The 22,343-nt window shown below is 38.7% G+C and overlaps 1 protein-coding gene across 1 annotated transcript in view; it reads right to left on the reverse strand.

Moving 5' to 3' along the window:
• Positions 1–22,343, reverse strand: part of LOC150091436 (PEST proteolytic signal-containing nuclear protein-like) — a 172,978-nt gene that overhangs the window by 32,146 nt on the left and 118,489 nt on the right. Inside the window, exon 3 of the mRNA XM_090375469.1 lies at positions 20,956–21,030. Coding sequence (XP_090231595.1) covers positions 20,956–21,030 — 75 coding nt within the window. The remainder of the gene's footprint in view (positions 1–20,955; positions 21,031–22,343) is intronic.

Below are 22,343 nucleotides of genomic sequence, written 5' to 3' on the forward strand. Positions count from 1 at the left end.
TCGTATGAAGTTGTTGCAAAATTTAGAGTCTGTAGACAGTTCTTTCCCCATTTCAGAAAATATGTATCACATTTCAGTTGAGGACAGGTGGAGGAGAGTAATTTTTTACCTGTTGCCTATTGTGGAGAGGAACATTCCAGTTCTGTGTTATTTCAAGGAGCCGTAGGTCTGGTCGTATTTTACTTGGTTTATTTCTATAGAGATTGTGAAATGGTGGATTAAAGAGATATGGATGAATAGGATGCAGAGAACAACTTTGTATTTTGGCTGCATATTTAAATAATAACATTCTTCTGTGGAGGTACAGAGGGGGCTCATGAGCTTCAATGTATAGACTATAGGTTGGAGATGTCCTGTAAGCGCCAAGAGCAATCCACAGTGCATTGTGTTGTATAGGATCCAGCCAATACAATACACTCCTTCGTGCAGAATCATAAACTGGAGCACCATAATCCAAACGGGATCTAATCAGTGCTCTATATAAGAGCAGCAAAGTTGTACGATCTGCTCTCCAAGACAGGGCAGATAAAGCTCTTAGCATATTCAGCTTTTTCAAACAGGTAGTGCATATTGATTTAATGTGCTCAAAGAAGTTTAACTTGCTGTCAAGGATCAATCCCAGGAATCTGATATTATCGGTAATCGGAATGGTGCAGTTTGATATTCAAAGTTCAGGGTCTGTATGCAATTTGCGCTGATTGCAGAAGTGGATCGCAACAGTTTTCTGATGGGAAAGACAATATCCACTGAGTTCGGCCCACTTTTGCACTTTACTGAGAGTCATCTGCAGTTGCCATTCAATAGATCTCATGTTCGAAGAATGGCATGAAATAGAGAGATCGTCAGCGTAAAGATATGCCTGCACAGTATTTGGGAGTTCTTTTGTAATGGAATCCATTCTAAGGGCAAATAGGGTTGCACTCAGTACTGACCCTTGGGGAACTCCTTCTTCCTGCGACAAGATAGTAGAAAAGTTTGTTTGTTATTTGGTTTTTAGGAGCATTAGGAACTAATACCATATTGCGCCGGGGATATGCGGTGGTCATTCCCTGACCTTTCTGCATCCTCCGTATTTGGTGGTCATGGGCCCAAACCCCAGTCTAATCAAGAAGCGTGTGCTACGCACTGCTGCTCCTGCCCACCTGGTTACGGAAGCGCCCCCATAGTAGAAAGAGAGTTTTGATATCGAACCTGGAAAGTGCGGCTTTGGAGAAAGTTCTTAATAAACATGGGCAGGATGCCACGTAGACCAAGAGTATGAAGGTCACTGAGAATGCCATACCGCCAGGTGGTATCAAATGCCTTCTCTATATCTATAGAGACCATAACAAGGTGTTCGTTTTTTACAAAGGCATTGCGAATTTCGGATTCAGCCTTGACCATCAGATCTAAGGATGACCTGCTTTGGCGAAAGCCATGTTGACAATTACTCAGTAGATGTTGAGTTTCAATAATCCAAATGAGTCGACTGTGGATCATTTTTTCGAGAATTTTACCAAGGCAACTTGACAAAGAGATTGGCCTGTAACTATAAGGATTGGAGGGATTTTTTCCAGGCTTCAAAAAGGCTAAAACGGTAGCACATGTAAAACTGGTGCCAGGAGGTTGGAAAAACATTTTCCAGAACGATCCGATTAAAAAAGAGTAGCAGTAGTTGTAAGTTTTTTCATTGAGATGCTGCAGCATGGCATAATATATGCCATCAGGCCCAGCGGCACTGTTTCATGCTGTTTTAATGGCCTGTAAAAGTTCACGATATTGAATAGGCTGATTGTATGGAAGTGATTGTGAGGTTTGAAAGTTCATGGATCTCTGTTCAGTGGTGGTCTTAATCTTCTGGAATTCTGGAGTGTAGTTTGAAGCAGCGGAGACTTGAGCAAAGGTTTTGGCCAAGGAATTTGAAATATCTGGAGGAGAAGACAATTTTTGCCCATTGTAAGAAAGAATTGGGGAAGGGATGGTTGGAAACTTCCCAGAAAGCTGCCTAATTTTTTTTCCCATATTAATCGGGAGTCAGTGTTTCTATTGATAGTAGATGCAAATTGAGTCCATGAATCTTTCTTGGCTTTCCTTTAAATGAAACGCGCTTTCGGCCTTAGCTTAGATTGGGTGTAGTTGGAGATAGATGGAATAAATTAAATGCTTTGTTTTTTTTCCTTCTTCACTTTTGTGCACTCTTCATTCCACCAATAGTTAAAGCGCCATCTGGTCAGGGGATTAGATAATCAGTAACTTTATCTATGGGCTGTAGTTGAATAGTTTTTTTGTCCAGAGTGATTGCAGACTGAAATTTGGCCCAATTGGCTTTAGAGAATTTCCAGTTCCTGCAGGGCTGGTCTAATGGTGGTTTTGTAGTGAGCAGGTTACAAACAATTGGGAAATGGTCACTACCCATGGGATCTTTTAGTACGTACCATTCTATAGTCGGGACCAGTACTGGAGAACTAATTGAGAGTTCAATTGCTGAGGTGTGTCCATTTGGGAGTTGTATGTGGGTGTGTGTGCACCACTATTGAGTATGGTGAGGTTTTGGGTATCTAGAAGTCTTTCAATGAGTCTACCCAGTTTATCTAATTTTGGAGTGCTCCATAAGGAGTGATGTCCATTAAAATCTCCTAATATACAGAAAAGTGGAGGAATCTGTATGATGAGGCCTTCCAGGTCTTTTAAAGAGTAAGCATGGTTTGGCAGAAGTATATTGAGACAAGCGTTATGGCAATATGGAGAGTTATATGAATAGTAACAGCTTCTAATTGAGTCTAAAGAGGGATATGTTTAGTTGGGACCTTTGAATTTATGAGGATTGCTACACCGCCATGGGCAGCATTAGCTGTATTACAATCTCTTTGATAAAGGCAGTAGTTCTTTATCGAAGGAGAAATTTGTAAGGTTAGGTAAGTTTCCTGGAGACTTAGTGCTACTGAAGAAAACTGGTTAATTAGATCTTTTATATCTGTGTTGCAACGAAAGCCTCTGCAATTCCATTATAAAATGGTATGCGCCATTTAGGTTTTGTTGAAGATGATTCATCTGACTGTTTTTTGAATGAGGAGCATTTTTTCCAGTCCTTTTTTGGGAAGGTGGGGCGTTCAATATCCATTGTGTTATTCGCATGGAGTTCAAGTATGGGTTCCTCAATTTCTGAATGAATATCGACTTCCATGATGTTGGCGGGCAATTCAGTTTTCTTGCTTTCTTTAGTGGTTTTCAATTGTTCACTGTCAAGCAAAACCTTTGCATTATCGGTCAGGATGCTAATTGGAGTGTTGGTCGCTTCACTGGTTTTAGTTTGAGGTGTGTTTTTTCCAGAGTTTGCTAATGTAGTTTTAACCCAATTAGCTATAGATGTGTTGGGTGGTATTGATATGTCAGTTTGAGCTGCTGTTCAATGAGAGCTTCTAGTGTGAGATGCATAAGAACGGCTGGGCATTGTCAACATAACTTGTCTGCGTGCCACATGGTATGTCACTTTATGTTCTGTTTTATATTTTTGTATTTTCTTTCCTGTTTTCCACATTTCACATGATTTTGAAAAGGATGGATGACTTTCTTTACAGTTCGGGCAAACGGGAGTAGAGGCTGTACAATCTGCTTGAGTATGCTCTTTGGAACTCAAATAGGACATATGGCATCACCTCTACATGCCTGCTGGGAGAGTCCATATTTCTGGCATTTAAAACAAAGAATGGTATTAGGGATATAAGGCCGAATTCTGCAATTTAAATAGCCAGCTTTTACTAATGATGGCAATTCTGGGGTGCTGAAAGTTAAGATTATGGATCGAGTTGGAACAAGATTTCCAAATTTCTTAGTCATTATACGTTTGGCACTGATTACCTTTTGATTGCTTAATTCTTCCAACTAATTCTTCTTCAGACACTGTAAATAGGTCCCATTCTGTGATGACACCTTTGGATGAATTTAAGTTATTATGAGGGGTGACAGATACTGGCAGCCCACCAAAAGTTGTTATTTTGAGCAGCCACTCAGAATGTTTGGATGATGCTGTTTCTATCAGGAGGTCTCCTGATTGTAGATGTTTAACCATTTTTGGTGTTCCAGCAATGGATTCCAAATATCTCTGGATAACAAATGGTGATAACTTGCCTACAGGCTGATTGGAGAGAGTGTATCACCAGAAAGTTTGGCATCTCATTGCACTGCATTTCTCTTCGAATTCTTTTCGGTTGATTAGTGTCATTGACATCAGACATTTCCGATCTTGAGCTTGAAGGCTCTAATGGCGGAAAATTATTGAAATCCATGCTTGCTCCTTTTAGCCGGGGAGAGAGTGATTCTTCTCCCAGGTTACCGACCCCGCCACATGGAGGCAGGAGCGGTACCAACCAGTGACCAAGCTTGTTATTGTTATTTTTGGTTTTTAGGAGCATTAACAACTAAGGCCATATTGCTCCAGGGATATGCGGTGGTCATTCCCTGACCTTTCCGCATCCTCCATATTTGGTGCTGACGGGCTCGAACCCTGGTCTAATCAAGAAGCGTGTGCTACGCACTGTTGCTCCTGGCTACAGAGCTACCTAGTGACCAAGCGATCAGAAGAATAAGAGAGCACTATGTTGCTAGCTATAGCAGTAACGTTGCGAGCAGTCAGCAGTAACGATGTGAGCGGTGGAGGGTTTAAGAAAGCAGTAGTACTCGCTGTAGGAAAAACGCTAGATAATCGCACTAGAAAGATCGCTTGGCACTCGGGGCCTTGTAGTCTTGTGTGTTCTAATTCCGATCGATCCTCTTTTCTGATATTTTTGACTTGTTTTTACTGGTTATTTATTTATTTATTTTTTATTTGCTGCTGTACTTTGTATTTCTGTATTTAGTCACTTGTTTTGGACAATGCATTGTTAAATTCCCCTGGGTATCTGTTTACAGAATCACATATGTATTCAATTTAGTCAATAAAGAAACTCTTATTATTATTTGTACAGCAGTCTTTTGTGAAGAACGGTACCAAAAGCTTTTCTGAAATCTAAGTATGAGTTTACAAATTATATTTTTACATCCTGTTCCTTTGTTATTGCATCACAGTATCCAATCAGATTGGTCAGACATGATCACCACTTAACAAATCCATGCTATGACTGCTGTAGAACTGCATTCCTGTCTAGATGGTCCAGTATTACTTCTTTAACCAGTGACTTCATTATTTTCCCTGGAACAGAAGTCAAGCTTACAGGTTTGTAATTATTCACTCAGCCTTTGATCTCATTTGGTGAATTGGGGATACAGTCGCACATCTCCAGTCCATAGATATCTCCCCTGAATCTAAAGACACTCTCATAATTATGGCTAAAGGTTTGCCGACCTCTTTTCAGCCTCTAGGAATATAACTGGATAGATTCCATCTGCCCCAGGTGCCTTATTTACATTTAGTTTCAACAATTTCTCTTCCACTTTCCTTTCAGTTATCACAAAACCAATTTGCTTTCTGAAATTAGATATACTTCTGGCAAAATATTCCCTCATGTGCAGATCTAGATGCAAAATATTTATTCAGTCTGTCAAATCTGCCTGAGAGGGGTCATCAACATTCATCTAGTGGACCAATCTGATTCATCCCTATCCTTCAAGTGTTTACATAAGCAAAGAAGTGTGCCTGAGCTTGCTGAACCCACTAGGTGACTTAACTGCAGACTAGTTTACACCTGCTAATGGTTTACTCTATCACCTGATAATTTTTAAGCAAATAAATGAGAAGGAAGGTCATTCCAGAAAACAGACGTAGAAGAGGGGAAAGCAGGAAAAGCAAAAGTTGGCTCTGTGAGTTAGGAGTTTAGTGAACGGATGATGACTGCTTGTGGCGTGAGTTCACACTGATTTGGAAGAAAGTGGGTAATACAAATGGCAATTCACAGATCAGTGCCATGAAAGTATCTACAGAAAAGGCATGCAGTACAAACTGAATATCTATGAGACAAAATAGAGAGACTATAAGAGATGGTCATTAATTACCCTGACTGACGTGTTTTGAATGGAATCAAGAAGTTTGAGAGAAGTTTAGGAGTCACCACCCCAGATGTGGGAATAATATTCCATGATAGGATGGATTTACAACTTGTACAGAGTGAGTAGCTGATCAGAACAAAAGTAATGCTGATAGCAAAAAAGAAAGAAGCCAGGATAATTAGCATTAGCATTAGTAGAGGCATTTGATGCAAGAAAGCAAGCTTATGCAGCATCAGCAAAAAAAAAAAAAAAAAAAAACACTTCCACTTCACCCCTCTGTTCGTTCAAAATACCTGTCCAGCTGAGCCTTAAACTTATTTAGGCTATCAACTTCCACGACAAAAGATGGAAGTCTGTTCCACCAACCAACCACTCGCTGGCTAAAGGCAAATTTCCGCACGTCTATCCTACATGTCTTTCCTCAATTTGAATTTATGCCCTCTCAGGTGATTATTCTGAGCGAGAGGAAGAATCCCATCAGCATTGAGCATGCTCAAACCATTCAATGCTTTATACACCTCTATCAGATCACCTCGCTGGTGCCTAGTCTCCAGACACTGTAATTTGCAAAACTTAAGCCTTTCTTCGTAAGAGGACCCCTTTGTTCCATTCACTAATCTTGTTGCCCTTCTCTGTACTCGTTCCAGCAGCTCTACATCCTTCTTGAAATGAGGCCTCCAGACCTGTATACAGTACTCTAGGTGTGGCCTGACCATTGCCTTATACAAGGGAATAATCACCTCCTTATCCCTGCTAGAAAAATTCCTATATATCATTGACAATACACCATGAGCTACTCTTGCAGCCAGTCTGCACTGCTCAGAGAACTTCATATCTGCCTGCACAACCACCCCCAGGTCCCTTTCATTCTCTACCACTGTCAGTGTAGTACCACAGAGTTGATACGTTGCTCTGGGGTTGCTGTTTCCCCATGTGTAGTACTTTACATTTGTCAATGTTAAACTTCATTTGCCACCTCTCAGCCCATCTGCTCAACCTTTCCAGATCCTGTTGCAGCAGCATAGTGTCAGTAGTGTCCTTGACAATCCTGCCTACCTTTGTATCGTCTGCAAACTTCAACATTAAGCTTGATATACCATCATCAATATCATTTATGAATACAGAAAACAATAATGGACCCAACACTGAGCCCTGAGGGACTCCACTAATAACATTAGTCCACGACGAGCAGTGTCCATTGATTACCACTCTCTGTCTTCTCCCCCTCAGCCACCCCTTTATCCACAGCAGCAATTTGCCTCCAATGTCACACTGCTCCAATTTGTGCAGCAGTCTTCCATGTGCAACAGTATCAAAAGCCTTTCTAAGATCCAAGTATATAATATCAAAGTTATTCCCTGCATCCAGTTCCTTTGTGACTGCATCATAGTATCCAATCAAATTGGTCAGGCAAGACTTCCCCTTAACGACATTGATGAAGGGATAGAGGGCGTGATGTCTAAATTTGCAGATGATGTTAAAATTGGTAGAGTAGTTAATGATCACTGTCAAGCTGAGCTTCTTCAGAGAGACCTAGATAGACTTCAGGAATGGTCAGAAAAATGGCAGCTGTGCTTTAATCCAACAAAGTGTAAGGTATTACACCTGGGAAACAGTAATCCCAAAAAAACTTATTCACTTGGTGGAGTTCAACTAAACCCAGGACTGGAGGAAAGGGACTTGGGTGTTACGATACGGTCAGACATGAAATTCTCTGAGCATTGTAAACAGGTTGCAAGGAAGGCCCATGGTGTCCTATCGATGATCTATCGAACTTTTGCAAGTAGAGATAGGGACGTGATTATCCCATTATACAAGGCTTATGTTAGACCACACTTGGAATACTGTGTTCAAGTATGGAGACCGCACCTAAAGAAAGACATCGAGCTTCTTGAAAGGGTGCAAAGAAGGGTGTAACTCGCCTGGTGAGATCGGCAAAAGGGCGTCCTTATGAAGAAAGACTTCGAATATGTGGGTTGCAGAGTTTGGAAACTAGACACCTTAGAGGAGATTTGATTGAGGTGTTTAAGGCTCTGAGAGGCATCAGTAAAATGAATGAGGACGAAATTTTCAAGATTATAAATGATGCTAGAACTAGGGGACATAAATTCAAGTTATGGGGGGAAATGTTTAGATGGGCTGCAGGAAATTTTATTTTAGCCAGCGAGTTATAAATTACTGGAATAAGTTGCCTTCATGGGTGGTAGAGGCCGACAGTTTGGGGAAATTCAAAGGTCATCTGGATAGTACTTTCGGGTAAGGGAAGCGCATAGGATGATAGGTTTAATTTCCTTTTTATTTTTTATTTTATTATTTTTTTATTTATTAATTATTATTATTTAGTTATTTATTTTTTGTTTTTATTATTGTTTTGTTCGGATTTTTTTTTTTTTTTTTGGCTGGTGCAGCATAAGCCATAGGCTTTCTTGCACCATGCGGCCGTTACTAATACTAATACTAATTCTAATACTTAACAAAACCATGCTGTGTCCGAGCTATAACTGAAGTCTTGTCTAAATGATCCTGCAGTGCTTCTTTAACTAGTGCCTCCATTAATTTTCCTGGAACAGAAGTTAAACTCACAGGTCTATAATTGCTTGTGTCAGCCTTTGATCCTCCTTTGTGAATTGGGGTCACATTTGCACATCTCCAGTCTGTGGGTACCTCCCCTGAGTCCAAGGAAGCTCTCATAATTATGGCTAAGGGTTTGCTTACTTCCTCTGCTGCCTCCTTTAATATAACTGGATAGATCCCATCCACCCCGGGTGCCTTTCTTGTGTTTATCTTCAACAATTTCTCCTCCATTTTACTCTCAGTTATTACAAGATTCTCTAGCTTACTGCTAGAGTTGAATACACCTCTGGCTTTCCCCTCGCTAAATAACTCCTCATGTGTGAATGTCTATGCAAAATATTCATTTAGTTTGTTAGCTACCTAAGCAGGATCATCAACAGTTGACCCATCGATATCAAGTGGACCAATCTGATTCATCCCCTTCCTTCTAGAGTTTACATAAGTAAAGAACTCTTTGCTGTTTTTCTTTGCATCCCTTGCCAAAGATTTCTCGTAATCTGCCTTCGCCTGCCTAACCTCCTTTGTAACTTGGTTACAGATCAACTTGTATCTATCAGAGGCTTCTGTGTCGTGTGTTAATTTGTATGTATCCCATGCATGTTTCTTCTCTGCCACATGCCTCATCAGTTCATCTGACATCCATTTAGGCCTAAACCTTGAACAATATTTCTTAGTTGGTATGTAAAGCCTAGTAGCTTCCAAGATAAGTTCTTTGAATGCTTCCCATTTTGCATTTGCTGTTGGTAACATCATCAGTTGGTCCCACTGTATAGAATTTAAATACTGTCTCAGTCCATCGTAGTCGCCTTTACGAAACCAATAACCCTTCCCTTTACCCCTAATGGTAGTTACCTCTTTGAGTAAATCCCACCTCAGCACACTGCGATCACTGCCACTTAGTGGTTCATTTATCTGCAGATTCTTAATGCATGAAGAATCACTGCTGATAATCAAATCAAGAGTATTCCTCCCTCTAGTTGCCTCCCGAACATGCTGATGTAGAAAACAATCATCCAACAAATCCACAAAATCCTTGCTAGTGTGTGAGTGACCAGCCCCCAAATTCCAGTCAATATCTGGGAAATTAAAATCTCCCATTATAAGACTCTCTGATTTACTGGCCCACTCTATTTCCCTGTACAGTTCCTTATTACTCATCAGAATCATTAGGCCTATAGCACACTCCTACTCTCAATTTTGATCTCCCAATGCTTATGTCACACCAAACTGACTCGACACTGCACTGTCCAGTGATGTCCACTGGCTTCACTTCCTTGGATTTTATGTATTTCTTAACTAATAGCATAACCCCTCCTCCCTTCCTGATCCAGTCTATCCTTTCTGTAGACATTGTACTCCCCAAATTCCAGTTCTGCATTCCTTATATCTGTGTGACACCAAGTCTCTGATATCCCAACAATATCTGCCTTTGATGTTTTGAGCAATACCTCAAATTCATCAAATTTATTTACTAAACTCCTAGCATTGGTGTACACGCAAGTATACATGCACCTATTTCTATTCTTAGCTAACCTAACACAATCCATGTGTTTACTTGTACCGCAATGACTCCCAGCAGTCTCTGAAATATCCTGAATCTTGTTTTTCAGGCTTCTGCTCATTCCAATAGAAGCAGTGCAAGAATCTCTTTCACCTCTGCCAGTGGCTACTGTTAATCTATTCGTCTTTGTATCCCCCCAAGCTAGCAGTTTTCCCGACCCACCTAACACTGCCTCGATAGCATCAGCAAATATTCTTGCCAGCTTTCTATTTAAGTGTATCCCATCCCTGTAGAAGCAATCTCTCCTGTTAACAAGTACAGTCCAGGCTGAAAAAAATCTACCCCTTGAGCCTTGCACAATCTTTCCAGGGCCGAATTGATCGACAAGGCTCTCAGAGATGCATGATCTTGTCTAGAAATCAGTCATCGAAGATGAACACAGTAGGAGCTTATTAACAAAGACAATTACAAAGCATTTCAGGAATTGAGTTATGGATATTTGAATAGAGACTCTTCAGAGCAAGGTTTCACAAAGTGGAAGGTGGAGTGAGCGTGTTATCATCAGCGAAACTATGGAAAGAATTTCCAGTCAGGAAAAGGAAATTAATATATGAGGAAAAGAAAGGGGAAAAAGAACCTAACCCAGGGAACAATAGTATTAGTGGATAAGTTAGAATAGAGAGAGAGAGAGAGGGAGACTATCTACCATCACTGGCAGTGAACGTCAGAGAGAAAAGTAGTTACCCAATTGGGGGGGAAAGAAGAGGGGGAAAATCTGACTAAAGATGAGTAACATAAGCCAACATGTCACTAGTGGATCAACACTGATGGAACTCACATTGGCATTCATTAATCAGATGGAAGTTTCAAAGATAGTTTAAGAGTTAGTAGTTAATCGATTTCTCCATTTCTTTGGAAATGGACAGATACAGAGGTAAGCAGAATTGGACAATAACTGAAAGCGAGGGATTTTTCACCCCATTTTAGGGATGGCTGAGTACAAGCAAATTTTTAAGCAGAAGCAAAAACTCCAGTGAAATAGGAAAGTGTAAAACGGTGATGCAGAATAGTAGCACCAATTTTGAGAAAAAGAGAAAAAAAAATTCCACAAGTACCTGGAGCTTCTTGGCATCAAGACTGTTCAGAATTCTTCTAACATCCTTCTGTTAGAAGACCATGGGGAGGCAATAAGAGTAGTATACTGGGTATGAAAGAAGTGGCTTGCCAAGATCACTGATACAAGAGTTAGAAGAAGAGCAGGTGCTATAAGTCACATTTGCCATTAGCGCAGAATGCAATAGAACCATCAAGTTGAACAGAAGTGGGAGTATTGATAACATAAGTTGTGAACAATAGTTTGGCAAGAGACCACAATGCTTGATATCCATTTGAAAAAAAAATAAAGTTTTCTATCCTTAGCATGTTCAAAATTCAGTTCGGACTGTTTAATCACAGTTTTAAAATTGTTGTGAGCTTTAGTGTAGGAAGAAAATTGAGCTGAAGATTTTGATACAAGCCAATGTGATATGATACATTATCATGAACAGTGTTATAGCACATTTATTGGAAAAATCAAGGATTAGATAAGAGAGAAGATTTTCAGGTGGAATGCCATATTTCATCTCCACAAGAACAATAATTTTGCTGACAAAATCTCAGCGAATGTTGGGACCAGAAGATTTAAAATAGTAATTCAACCAAGGAAGACAAGAATAAAAATCATATGGATACCATTTTGTATCCCTACAATGCCAAACAACATAAAGTTGATAATGGGCACGAGGAAGAGACTAGACTAGAGAAGAATACCATCAACAATTTGTGATCTGAAGTACCTAGAGGACTAATGACAGGCACACACATTGACTATGTACTTTGACTATGGAATGGAATGGTTTTTGGTAAGAAAATAATAAAGGGTTTTTGTTTTGTGGTTAGGAATGTCTGGTATTCTGGTAGATAAATAAACAAGCTGAATTCATTAGTAATGGCCAATGCATCTTGACCAGCTGTGCAACTGGTAATTTGTTCTGGTTACACACAGCACCAAGTCTGGCTAAAAATGGTACAGTGCATCAAGAATTAGACTGTGATTTTTGCTTCTGCCAATGTTAGCTTTTTGAGTAATTTATTGAACAGGTAGACCAGCATTCCCAAAATGTTTAGAAATTGTCTGTACACATTAGTATTAGTAGTAGTAGCAAATGATGAAAGGAAGTAAACATATACAGCATTATATCAAAAACATTACCCATATCATCTGTCCATCCCGTCTAATAATTTGTCTAATGCTTCATTAAATTTATTCAAAATACCTACTTCCTCATAGCACTAGGTGGAAATCTGTTACAACAATCAACTGCTCTCCAACCAAAAGTAAATATATACACCTATTCTGCAACTATCCCTTTTCAATTTCAATCTATGTCTCCCCTCCATAATCATATCAGCCATTGCTTCTCCAGCAACTTTCCAGTTCCTTCTGTTTTGTGCAATGGCCATCCATTTACTACCCAAAAACTCAAGAATTTCATCTATCCATCTCCACTGTTGTCTTCTAGGTTTTCTTCTAGCTTCTCTTGGGTACCATTCTGTTATTTTCTTAGTCCATCTGTCATCATGTCTTCGAGCTATGTGTCCTGCCCAAGACCATTTTAGTTCTTTAGTTTTGATAAGAATGTCCTTTACTTGAGTTTGCTCCCTAATCCATGTGTTTCTCTTCTTAACTAACAGTCTGATTCCCAATATAATTCGTTCCATTCTTCGCTGTATAGTTCTCAGCTTCTCTTCCATTCTTTTGGTGAGTGCCCAAGTTTCACTTCCATAATTCATGGTGGGGAGTATACACAGGTTCATTATTTTACGTTTCAGACAAACTGGGATATTGCTCCTCAGTATGTGACTATATTTCCTGGATGCTATCCATCCAACATTTATTCTTCTCTTGACTTCCAGCCATTTATCATTACTACAGCTAATGACTTGTTCCAGATAAGTATACAACTCTATCTTTTCAGTTACTGCTCCTTCAATCATTATATCCCTTTCTGTGGCATACTTGTTCATCATTACTTTTGTTTTAGCCATATTCATCTTTAGTCCAAAATCCTTACTAACTCTGCCTAACTGATTAAGATTTTCCTCTAATTCTTTGGGATCATGGTTATGACCACAATGTCATCTGGAAATTGTAAATGGTTTAGGTACTCTCCATTCACATTGACTCCTTACTGCGACCAGTCTAATCTACTGAAAGCTTCCTCAAGGGCAGAAGTAAACAACTTCGGAGATATTGTGTCTCCTTGTCGAACTCCTTTCTAAATTTTAAATTTACTACTACCTTTGCCTAGTCTAATAAAGGAGGTAGCATTCTCATATATTTTCTTCAAAATTATAATATATGGAGTATCTATGCCTTGTCTTTCCAGTGCCTGAAACATTGCCTTATGCTAAAAAAAAAAAAAAAAAAAAAAAAGTAAAGTGCAGCCATTATCAACCCACTGCAGGATGGAAGCCTTCTCAACAATTCATGTTGAGGGAAATGGACCATAATCTACCAAGCTGGTCCAGTGCAGGTTGGCAGATTGACCATATTCAGGAGGCAGGGGCTTGAACCCCGGTCTACTCAAAGAGCATGTGCTACTACACTCCCGCTCCTGCCCACTCAGCTACGGAGGCCAGCTATATGGAGTCAAATATCTTTTCATAATCCACAAATGCCAGACATAATGGTGTTTTATATTCATTTGCTTCCTCCATTAGCTGTGACATTACGTGAAGGTGATCCATAGTTGAGAATCCTATCCTAAAACCAGATTACTATTTCGGTTGATTCTCATTGAGTATTCTTTCTAATCTGTTAGTAATGATCCTTGTGAACAACTTGTAGATGTGGGATAACAAGCTAATTGGTCTATAATTTCCAATTCCTGATTTATCTCCTTTCTTATGCAGCAAAACTATGATTGCATTATTCCACTCCTTAGGTTTCACACCTTTTCTAATGCATTTTGTGAAGAGTCTTGCCAGTTTTTGTGTCATGTCTCTTCCTCCCAATTTTAACAACTTTACACTAAAATTCATCTTCCCCCGGAGCTTTCTGATTCTTCAATGCATGTTCTACCTCATCAGGAAGGAATATCAGGTATGTTGTATGTGTTACTAATTTGCGATCCATTTTCCCCACTGTTGGAATCATTCCCTTGCTCCTTGTATAACTCTTTATAGTAGTCTTCTGCTATTTGAATTATTCCTTCTCTGCTATTTATAAGTACACCATCACTATTCTTCAGTTTCAGTATCATTTGTCTTTCTGCATTACTGCTCATGGCTACTGATTTAAATCCTTTGTTTTCCCTTAATGCTTGTTCTATTTTTCTTGTGTTAAATTTTCTTATGTCCTCGCTGAGTCTCTTTCTAAAGGCTTTGCATAACTCAGTATACTCAATTTTCTCCAGATGAACTTGACACAATGAGGTAGAGAGAGAGATTTTAAGCCAGAGAAGATCGAAAAGAGGAGATCCCAAATTACCAAGTATCTGACAGGGAATATTGGAATGGACATATGCACAAGTACCACCTTTGAGGCGAAAGGAATCATACAGCAAATAATTTGGGCAACTGAGATGAGCAGTAGTTGAATCAACCGATAACTGGGATTCTGTCAGAAAAAGTACATGGGGTTTGGCAGACTGCAAGTGGAAATTGACATCGTTGAGATTAGACTTGAGACCACGTATATTTGTGAAATGAATTAGGAAGTGTTTGGGAGGCTTAGATCTTTTCACAGATAAGCTTACTCTATTAGTTTAACAATTCATGGTGTATTCAATGGTAAGAAAAAGTAGGTGGGACATGCTGTATGAAGTAATGAAATTTTTGGATATGGCGTACACATGGTAAGAATATACCCAGATCCTCGACATAACGTGGCCTCGACAATGTATATTTGTGAAATGAATTAGGAAGTGTTTGGGAGATTTAGATCTTTTCGCAGATAAGCTTACTCTATTAGTTTGACAATTCATGGTGCATTCAATGGTAAGAAAAAGTAGGTGGGACATGCTGTATGAAGTAATGAAATTTTTGGATAGGGCGTACACATGGTAAGAACATACCCAGATCCTCGACAATGCCACCCCCCCCAATCCACACTACCCGGATTCCCTCCAGTCACTATCTGACAGAGTAGAGGTAGCAAGATTATACACTAGCTGATCCGGAATCCTCCTAGAGACTTACCAATAGGTTCGGTCCGGTGTACTAACTAGAGGCCCGCCTGCGAACACAGTTTTAGAGCTGTAACCTTGAAATGTAAGGAAGAGTGGATCTCGCCACGGTGTTCATCATAACCTCAAAAGGTGTGTGTGTGTTTTTTTTTTTTTTTTTTGTAGTTGTTGGCGCATCGGCTTCTGTGGCCATAATGCACCTCCCAAGGTTTTTGCAGTACTTTGATCCAAGCCCAAGGCGGGATTTGAACCCGCGACCTTTGGGTTGCTAGGCAAGCACTTTACCCACCCGGCTAGCCCAGTCGGCACCTCAAAAGTCATCAATCATACTGCATGATGGAAGAGATGGGGAAGGGTTGACCAAAACTTAGCTCTGGAGACTAAACATGGGTTCCACCACTTCAAGCCTCCAATAAGCAAAGTGGTGGTATTGCACCAGTTGACAAGAGTCATCTACCACCTAGTACTGCCTGGTAGCACAGAGGGGCGGCATTGCTCCATGTGGTGTGGGCACCACACCTCGAACCCTGCTTACGTTGGTTCACACCTGGGTGGTCACCCACCATGTGTTTGTGCATGGAGGTTATACCCAGGATTACTAACAGTCCCACCATCGTGAATGTGCAAGCAGAGGATTTGGCTGCCACAGACCATCCGGACATTTAAATAGAAAGGGTGCCAAGAATATTTGCTGATGCTTTTCTACAATTCATAGGCTAATAGATTAACAGTAGCCACAAGCAGAGGTGAAGTGATTCTTGCACTTCTTCTATTGGGATGAGCAGCAGCCTGGAAAGTGAGGCACTGGGGATTTCAAGGACTGCTGGGGATCATCGTGGAACAAGTAAATACATGGGTTGTGTTGTCCTTCTCTGCACTTGTTCCAGCAGGTCTACATTCTTCTTACATTCAGCCCTACATTCTTCCTAAAAGCAATAATCACCTCCTTATCCCTGCTAGCAAAATTCCTGTATATCACTTACAAGACCCCATGGGGCTGTTCTGCCAGTCTACACCGAGTTTAGCACCACACAGTTGGTACATTACTCTAGGGTTACTTCTACCCATATGCAGTACTTTGCATTTGTCAATGTTAAATATCAGTTGCCACCTTTCAGTCCAAGTGCTTAACTTTAGTAGATCCTGTTGAAGCAGCATATTGTCATTATCAACTCTGCCAACCTTTGAATCATCCGCAAACTTGAAATTAGACCTCATATACATTCATCAACATCATAGATAAATACAGAAAATAACAATAGGCCCAACATACAGAAAACAACAATAGCCTTGGGGGAATTCCACTAATAACATTAGTCCATTAAGAACAGCGTGCACTGATTACCACTCTCTGTTTTCTCCCACTCAGTCATCCCTTTATCCATAGCAGCAACCTGCCCCTAATGCCACATTGCTCCAATTTGTACAGCAGTCTTTTATATGTAACAGTATCAAAAGCTTTCCTGAAATCCAAGTATATGATTATACAATTATTCTTTGCATCCAGTTCCTTTGTGACCACATCGTAGTATCCTATAAAATCGATCAGACAAGACTTCCCCTTAACAAATTCATGCTGTGTCTGAGCTAGAGGTCAGCACGGGTCCGGCCCTTTGGCCAGGTAACACAAATGTTCAGGCGTGGGTCAGGTACAAATAATTGTAATGAATTGTTATTTCTAACAAATTAGGCTTTTTCTTATATAAAAAAATGTGTATTATCTGTGTGTTGACACTTTTAACTGACCAACATCTCCAAAATTCATCCAAAAAATATGTACTCTTTCATGGATATGACTCGTCAGAGTGCAAGCTCAGAAATAAATTTTGGTGCAGCTGTGAAAGAGCATCAAACCAATATAGGTAGCAACAGTGTTGACTCTTTTATTTCTGCACAATAATTTGCAACAGAAAGTGTGTGAAGAGAAGGTGGCTGGTAGAGGTGGATATCGATATTCATTTTGAAATTATATTAAATATGGTAAATTGAAAATTTATTACATTTTCTTTTTTTATATAATTTTTAATATTGAATTTTGAATCTGAAAGTTTATTACTTTATTATTATGAAACTTTAGAAACTAATGCTAGTGATTTTATTTATATAAAAAGTCTCAGTCACGCAGGGATAAAAATCGACTTGGGTCAGGCCAGGCCATCTGGACTTTGGGCTGGTCCGGTTAAAAAATAAAAAATGTAGGCCCGTACAGACCTCTAGTCTGATTACTATAACCGAAGTCTTGTCTAGATGATCATGCAATGCTTCTTTAACCAGTGACTCCATTATTTTCCCTGAAACAGAAGTCAAATTAGCATGTCTATAATTACTCGTGTCACCCTTTGAGCCCTCTCTGTGAATTGGAGATAAATTTGAACATCCCCAGTCCGTGGGGACTTCCCCTGAGTCCAAGGATGCTCTGTTAATTATGGCTAAGGGTTTGCTTACTTCCTTTGCCACTTCATTTAATATAACTGGATAGATCCCATCCACCCCAGGTGCCTTTCTTATTTTTAACTTCAACAACGTCTCCATTTTGCTCTCAGTTATTACAAAATCATTTAACTCCCTGTTAAGAGGTTGATAAACATCTGGCCCTCTCCTTCTTGAATAAATCCTCATGTGTGAATGTTGATGGAAAATACTCATTTAGTTTGGCAGCTATCTGAGAATGATCATCTACAGTCAAACCATCGATATCAAGTGGACCAATTTGATTCATCCTCTTCCTTCTAGAGTTTACATAAGTAAAGATATTTTTGCTGTTTCTCTTTGCATCCTTTGACAAAGATTTCTCATAATCTTCCTTCGCCTGCCTAACCTCCTTTGTGACTTGATTACAGACTAGCTTATACCTAACAAAGTCTTCTGTGTCACCTGATAATTTATATGTATCCCATGTATTTTTCTTCTCTGCCACAAGTCGCATTAGTTTATCTGAACAGTATTTCTTAGCTGGAACAAAAAGCCCAGTAGCTTCCAAGCTTAATTCTTTGAATGCTTCCATTTTGAATTTGCTGTTGGTAACATCATCACTTGATCCCACTGTAGTCATCTTTATGAAAGCAAAAACCCTTCTCTTTACTCCTTGATGGTAGTTACCTCTTTGAGTAAATCCAACTTCAACACACTGTGATCACTGCCACCTAGTGGTTTTGTTATCTGAAGATTTTTAATGCATAAAGAATCACTACTGATAATCAGATCAAGAGTATTACTCCCTCTAATTGCCTCCCAAACACAGTCATCCAATAAATCCACAAAAGCCTTGCTAGTGTATGAGTGACCAACCCACAAACTCCAGTCAATATCTGGGAAATTAAATTCCTCCATTATAAGATAATCTGATTTACTGGCCCACTCTATTTCTCTGTACAGCTGTTTATTATACGCATCAAAGTCATTAGGCCTATAACACATTCCTCCTCTCATTTTTCCTTTCCCAGGGCTTAGGTCACATCAAACTGACTCAACATGGCACTGTCCACCCATGTCAACTGGATGCACTTTCTTAGATTTTATGTCATATAGAAACACACTTTGACCTTAGAAATTCACAACCGAAAATCAGCTGGCTGCAACTAAGTCTACAACTGACCAAATTTACTCAATGTTCTAGAGCTTCTACTGTGAGTGTATTATAGTGTATGTGTTTGACATTGTAAGTTACTGAAACGTATCAGACCACAAATAATCTTGACAGCACAGTACTGGTAGAACTTCACTATATTTTATACATAAAATATAGTGAAGTTTGCCAAATTGTGGCACATTACTGGACTACATCCATCAACCTCTTTTCTTATTCATATTCAAGATATATTGTTTCTGTGTTTGTCTCTCACCAGTCTTTGTAAGCAAGATAAAGAAACCCAAAACTCTGAGAAGTCTTCCAATACAGAGTTGAACTCGAGGGAGATATCATGCACTTGATTTCCATTCTTCAGGATCCAAAAACATTTAATGGCAGAGGTCAGGCCTTTATCAGGACTACATTCATCAACCTGCTTTTTCACATTCAGGATATAATGTTTGTGTTTGTCGCTCACCAGCCTTTGGAAGCAAAAAAAAAAAAAACCCTAAATCTCAGAGAAGTCTTCCAATATAGGGATGAAGACCTCGAGGGATATCTCATGCACCTCCATTCTTCAGGATCCCAAAATATTTAATGGCAGAGGTCAGCTCTTTCGGTTTCAGCACATATTCCATATAATTGTGATTGACAAGGAAGATGGTCTACTAATATACTGACAGGGAAGGGTGGTGTTTTGGTTAGTGTTTCTAGGCTATTGGCAATGCAAGTTAGGTGTTGCCATCCTTTACATTTATTTTCTTTAAAAATAAATCTAACGGTAGTTTTTAATAAACTTTAATTTCTTTTATTAACCTTTATTTCTTTCTAATTGAGAGAGGGTATCATCTCCGTTCTGTTGGAAATTTTGTTATTTCACCCTTGATTTCTACATACTATCTTTTCTTTGCTGTAAGGTTTCATTATATAAATGAGAGGTTGGTATGGTGATTTGAGAAGACCCAGCAATAAGGGAATCTAAATTACACATGCAAGTAATAAAGAATTTTTATATGCCTTATAAAAATCCTTTATTACTTAAGTTCCTCACCCATCACAAGCAAGAAAGACATATACTTGTGGACATTTAGACACTGTACGTGTGAGAAAAAATTAATAATACCACACTAACATATCATATGATGGATTAAATTGTTTTTATTAAAATGTAACAATTAAGTTGACAACACCTCAATATCAACCTTTAATAAATCTGGTAATGTTTTGGGAATACAGTGTTTCCTGTTGTCAGGATATAGAGGGGTAAGAATGATAACTGAAGTTAAAAGTTAATTACAATAAATAACAGTACCTTCAGCTCTTATTTATTGTAAGCAACCTACAATTCATCCATTATTTTTTATAATTTGGGTATTACTTATTGTAGTAAGCTAACTGCAGCTATCTGGACACTGAAACATAGCAGTTATTTACAGTAACTAACTTTGAAATTGAACTATTATTCTACTTCTTTGTAGGCCTGACGATGGGAAACAATGCATTCTCAAAATGCTGCCAAATTTACTCAAGTGTTGGTATGGAAATGTTTAAATTTAGTACAGCATTTCAATAAAAATAACTTAATGTATCATGTGATATATTAGTGCATTGCTAATTCTTTCTCAAAAGATAATCGTGAACATTTTTACTATGCTCCCTCTAATCCAGTCATCAGTACAAAAACCAAGCATAAAATTTTTAAGTTCAAGATCTGTCCCATAAAACTAATCATATGATGACACTGAAAATACAGCCAACAAACACAGTGGAAGCAACAGCTACCAATGTTAGATCAATAATCACAAAAATCACAAGTTCATTAACCTTTAGTGTTTGAGATCACTGTAGCTCAACAAACTTTTTCTGAATGACAATTGAACACACACTGACTGTAATGATGTAGTTGGGATCTCTTATTATAAAGGGATAAAAGGTTAAAAGTTGTGTAAGGTATGCAATAACCCTATAACACCATACAAAGGTTAAGAGTCCATGTCAAGAAACTTTTATTTTAAACAAATTAAAAAACTTTATTAAAAATCTAATTAAAAATAAGAACAATTTTCCTTAAAACTGACATATTTTCGACTGAACACAAATAAAGGTTTAGGAGCAATACTCACATCACTATCTTGATTGAAAGCTTCTGCAACAGAGGCACTTGTTTTTCTTAACGTTGGAACCTGTTCCTTGGATTTCTGAAATAAAAGCATAAAAATAAAATAAACTTATATAAATAAGGAAATTACATAATATTCCTTAAAAATTAAAAAAATCTGTCTAACGATAAATACACAATCATATTACATTAGAGGATTATTCTACACCAGTCAAGAATTCTTTAAAATGTATGCTAGGTGTAATAATACTTACTATTACTTGAAGGGGGTGGGGGTGGGGGTATATGTGATTGTTCATTATTATGCTAATGAATTGACCAACACTACACTATTACAGCATATGGTAGATTAAGTAATTTAGTATTGAAATGATACAATTTAAAAGAACCGAATCACCTCAACGTCAAACAAACTATTTATGGCTACATCTCTACATCTCGGGAACTCACTGTTACCCCATCATGTTGTACTGTAAATAATCAATTACCATTAGCAAATTGAAAACTTATAGTATCACTCCACAATGTTCTATTTCTAGGCCTGAAGTCAATTCCCACACGTGTATGGACACTGCTAAGCATTCTCGCCAGCTATGTCAACCATCATTGGATCATTACTAAAGGTTCAGTGGGTTTTTTTTTTTTTAGGTATTGCTTTCATACTTGAACACAAGTATTCTGAGTGCAGTCTCACAATTACCTTGTACAGTGGAATTATAACATCCCTATCGCTACAAGCAGTTGTTTAATAAATCAATGAAAGGACACTATGGACCCTCCTTTTCACCGGTCGGCACTGTACAAAGATATGTTATTTCTGAGATTGCTGTTTTTCAAGTGTAAAATGCCTACAATTTTCAGCAACAAAACACAAATGCCATTTATCTAACCATTCCTGAAGCCTTTCTAAGTCAACCTAAAGAAATACTGCTCATTAATCCTTTCTCTGAATCTTCATAACTGAAAGTGGTAACATAATGCCCTTTATTATTCAATTAACATAATCTGTGAAAATCTGGAATAGGAGTAGCCAAAGCATTGACCTTTGAGAACTCAACTGCTAACCATAATCAATTCTAAAGAGTTACTATTAATTACCTCTGCCTCCTGTCATTTATCCATCCCACAATCAATTACTCAGTGCTACCTGTGATTCCAATATGCCCCAGTTTGAACAGTAATTTCTCATGCGGAACTGAGCTGAATTCTTTGCTCAGGTCCAAAGAAACAATTTCATAGTTATTAAATTTTCTGTGTCCAGCTCATGAATGGCACTGTCATAATAATTTATCAGGCTAGTTAAACAAGATTTTCCTTTCACAACACCAGCTCTTTCTAGATCAGATTCCCAATGGGGTCAGTATTAACCCCCTAGCAGTCAATCTACCTGAA

The sequence above is a fragment of the Mastigoproctus giganteus genome, chromosome 1, assembly GCF_048544385.1.
Source record: "Mastigoproctus giganteus isolate SK-2022 chromosome 1, ASM4854438v1, whole genome shotgun sequence".
In the NCBI taxonomy this organism is placed as follows: domain Eukaryota; kingdom Metazoa; phylum Arthropoda; class Arachnida; order Uropygi; family Thelyphonidae; genus Mastigoproctus; species Mastigoproctus giganteus.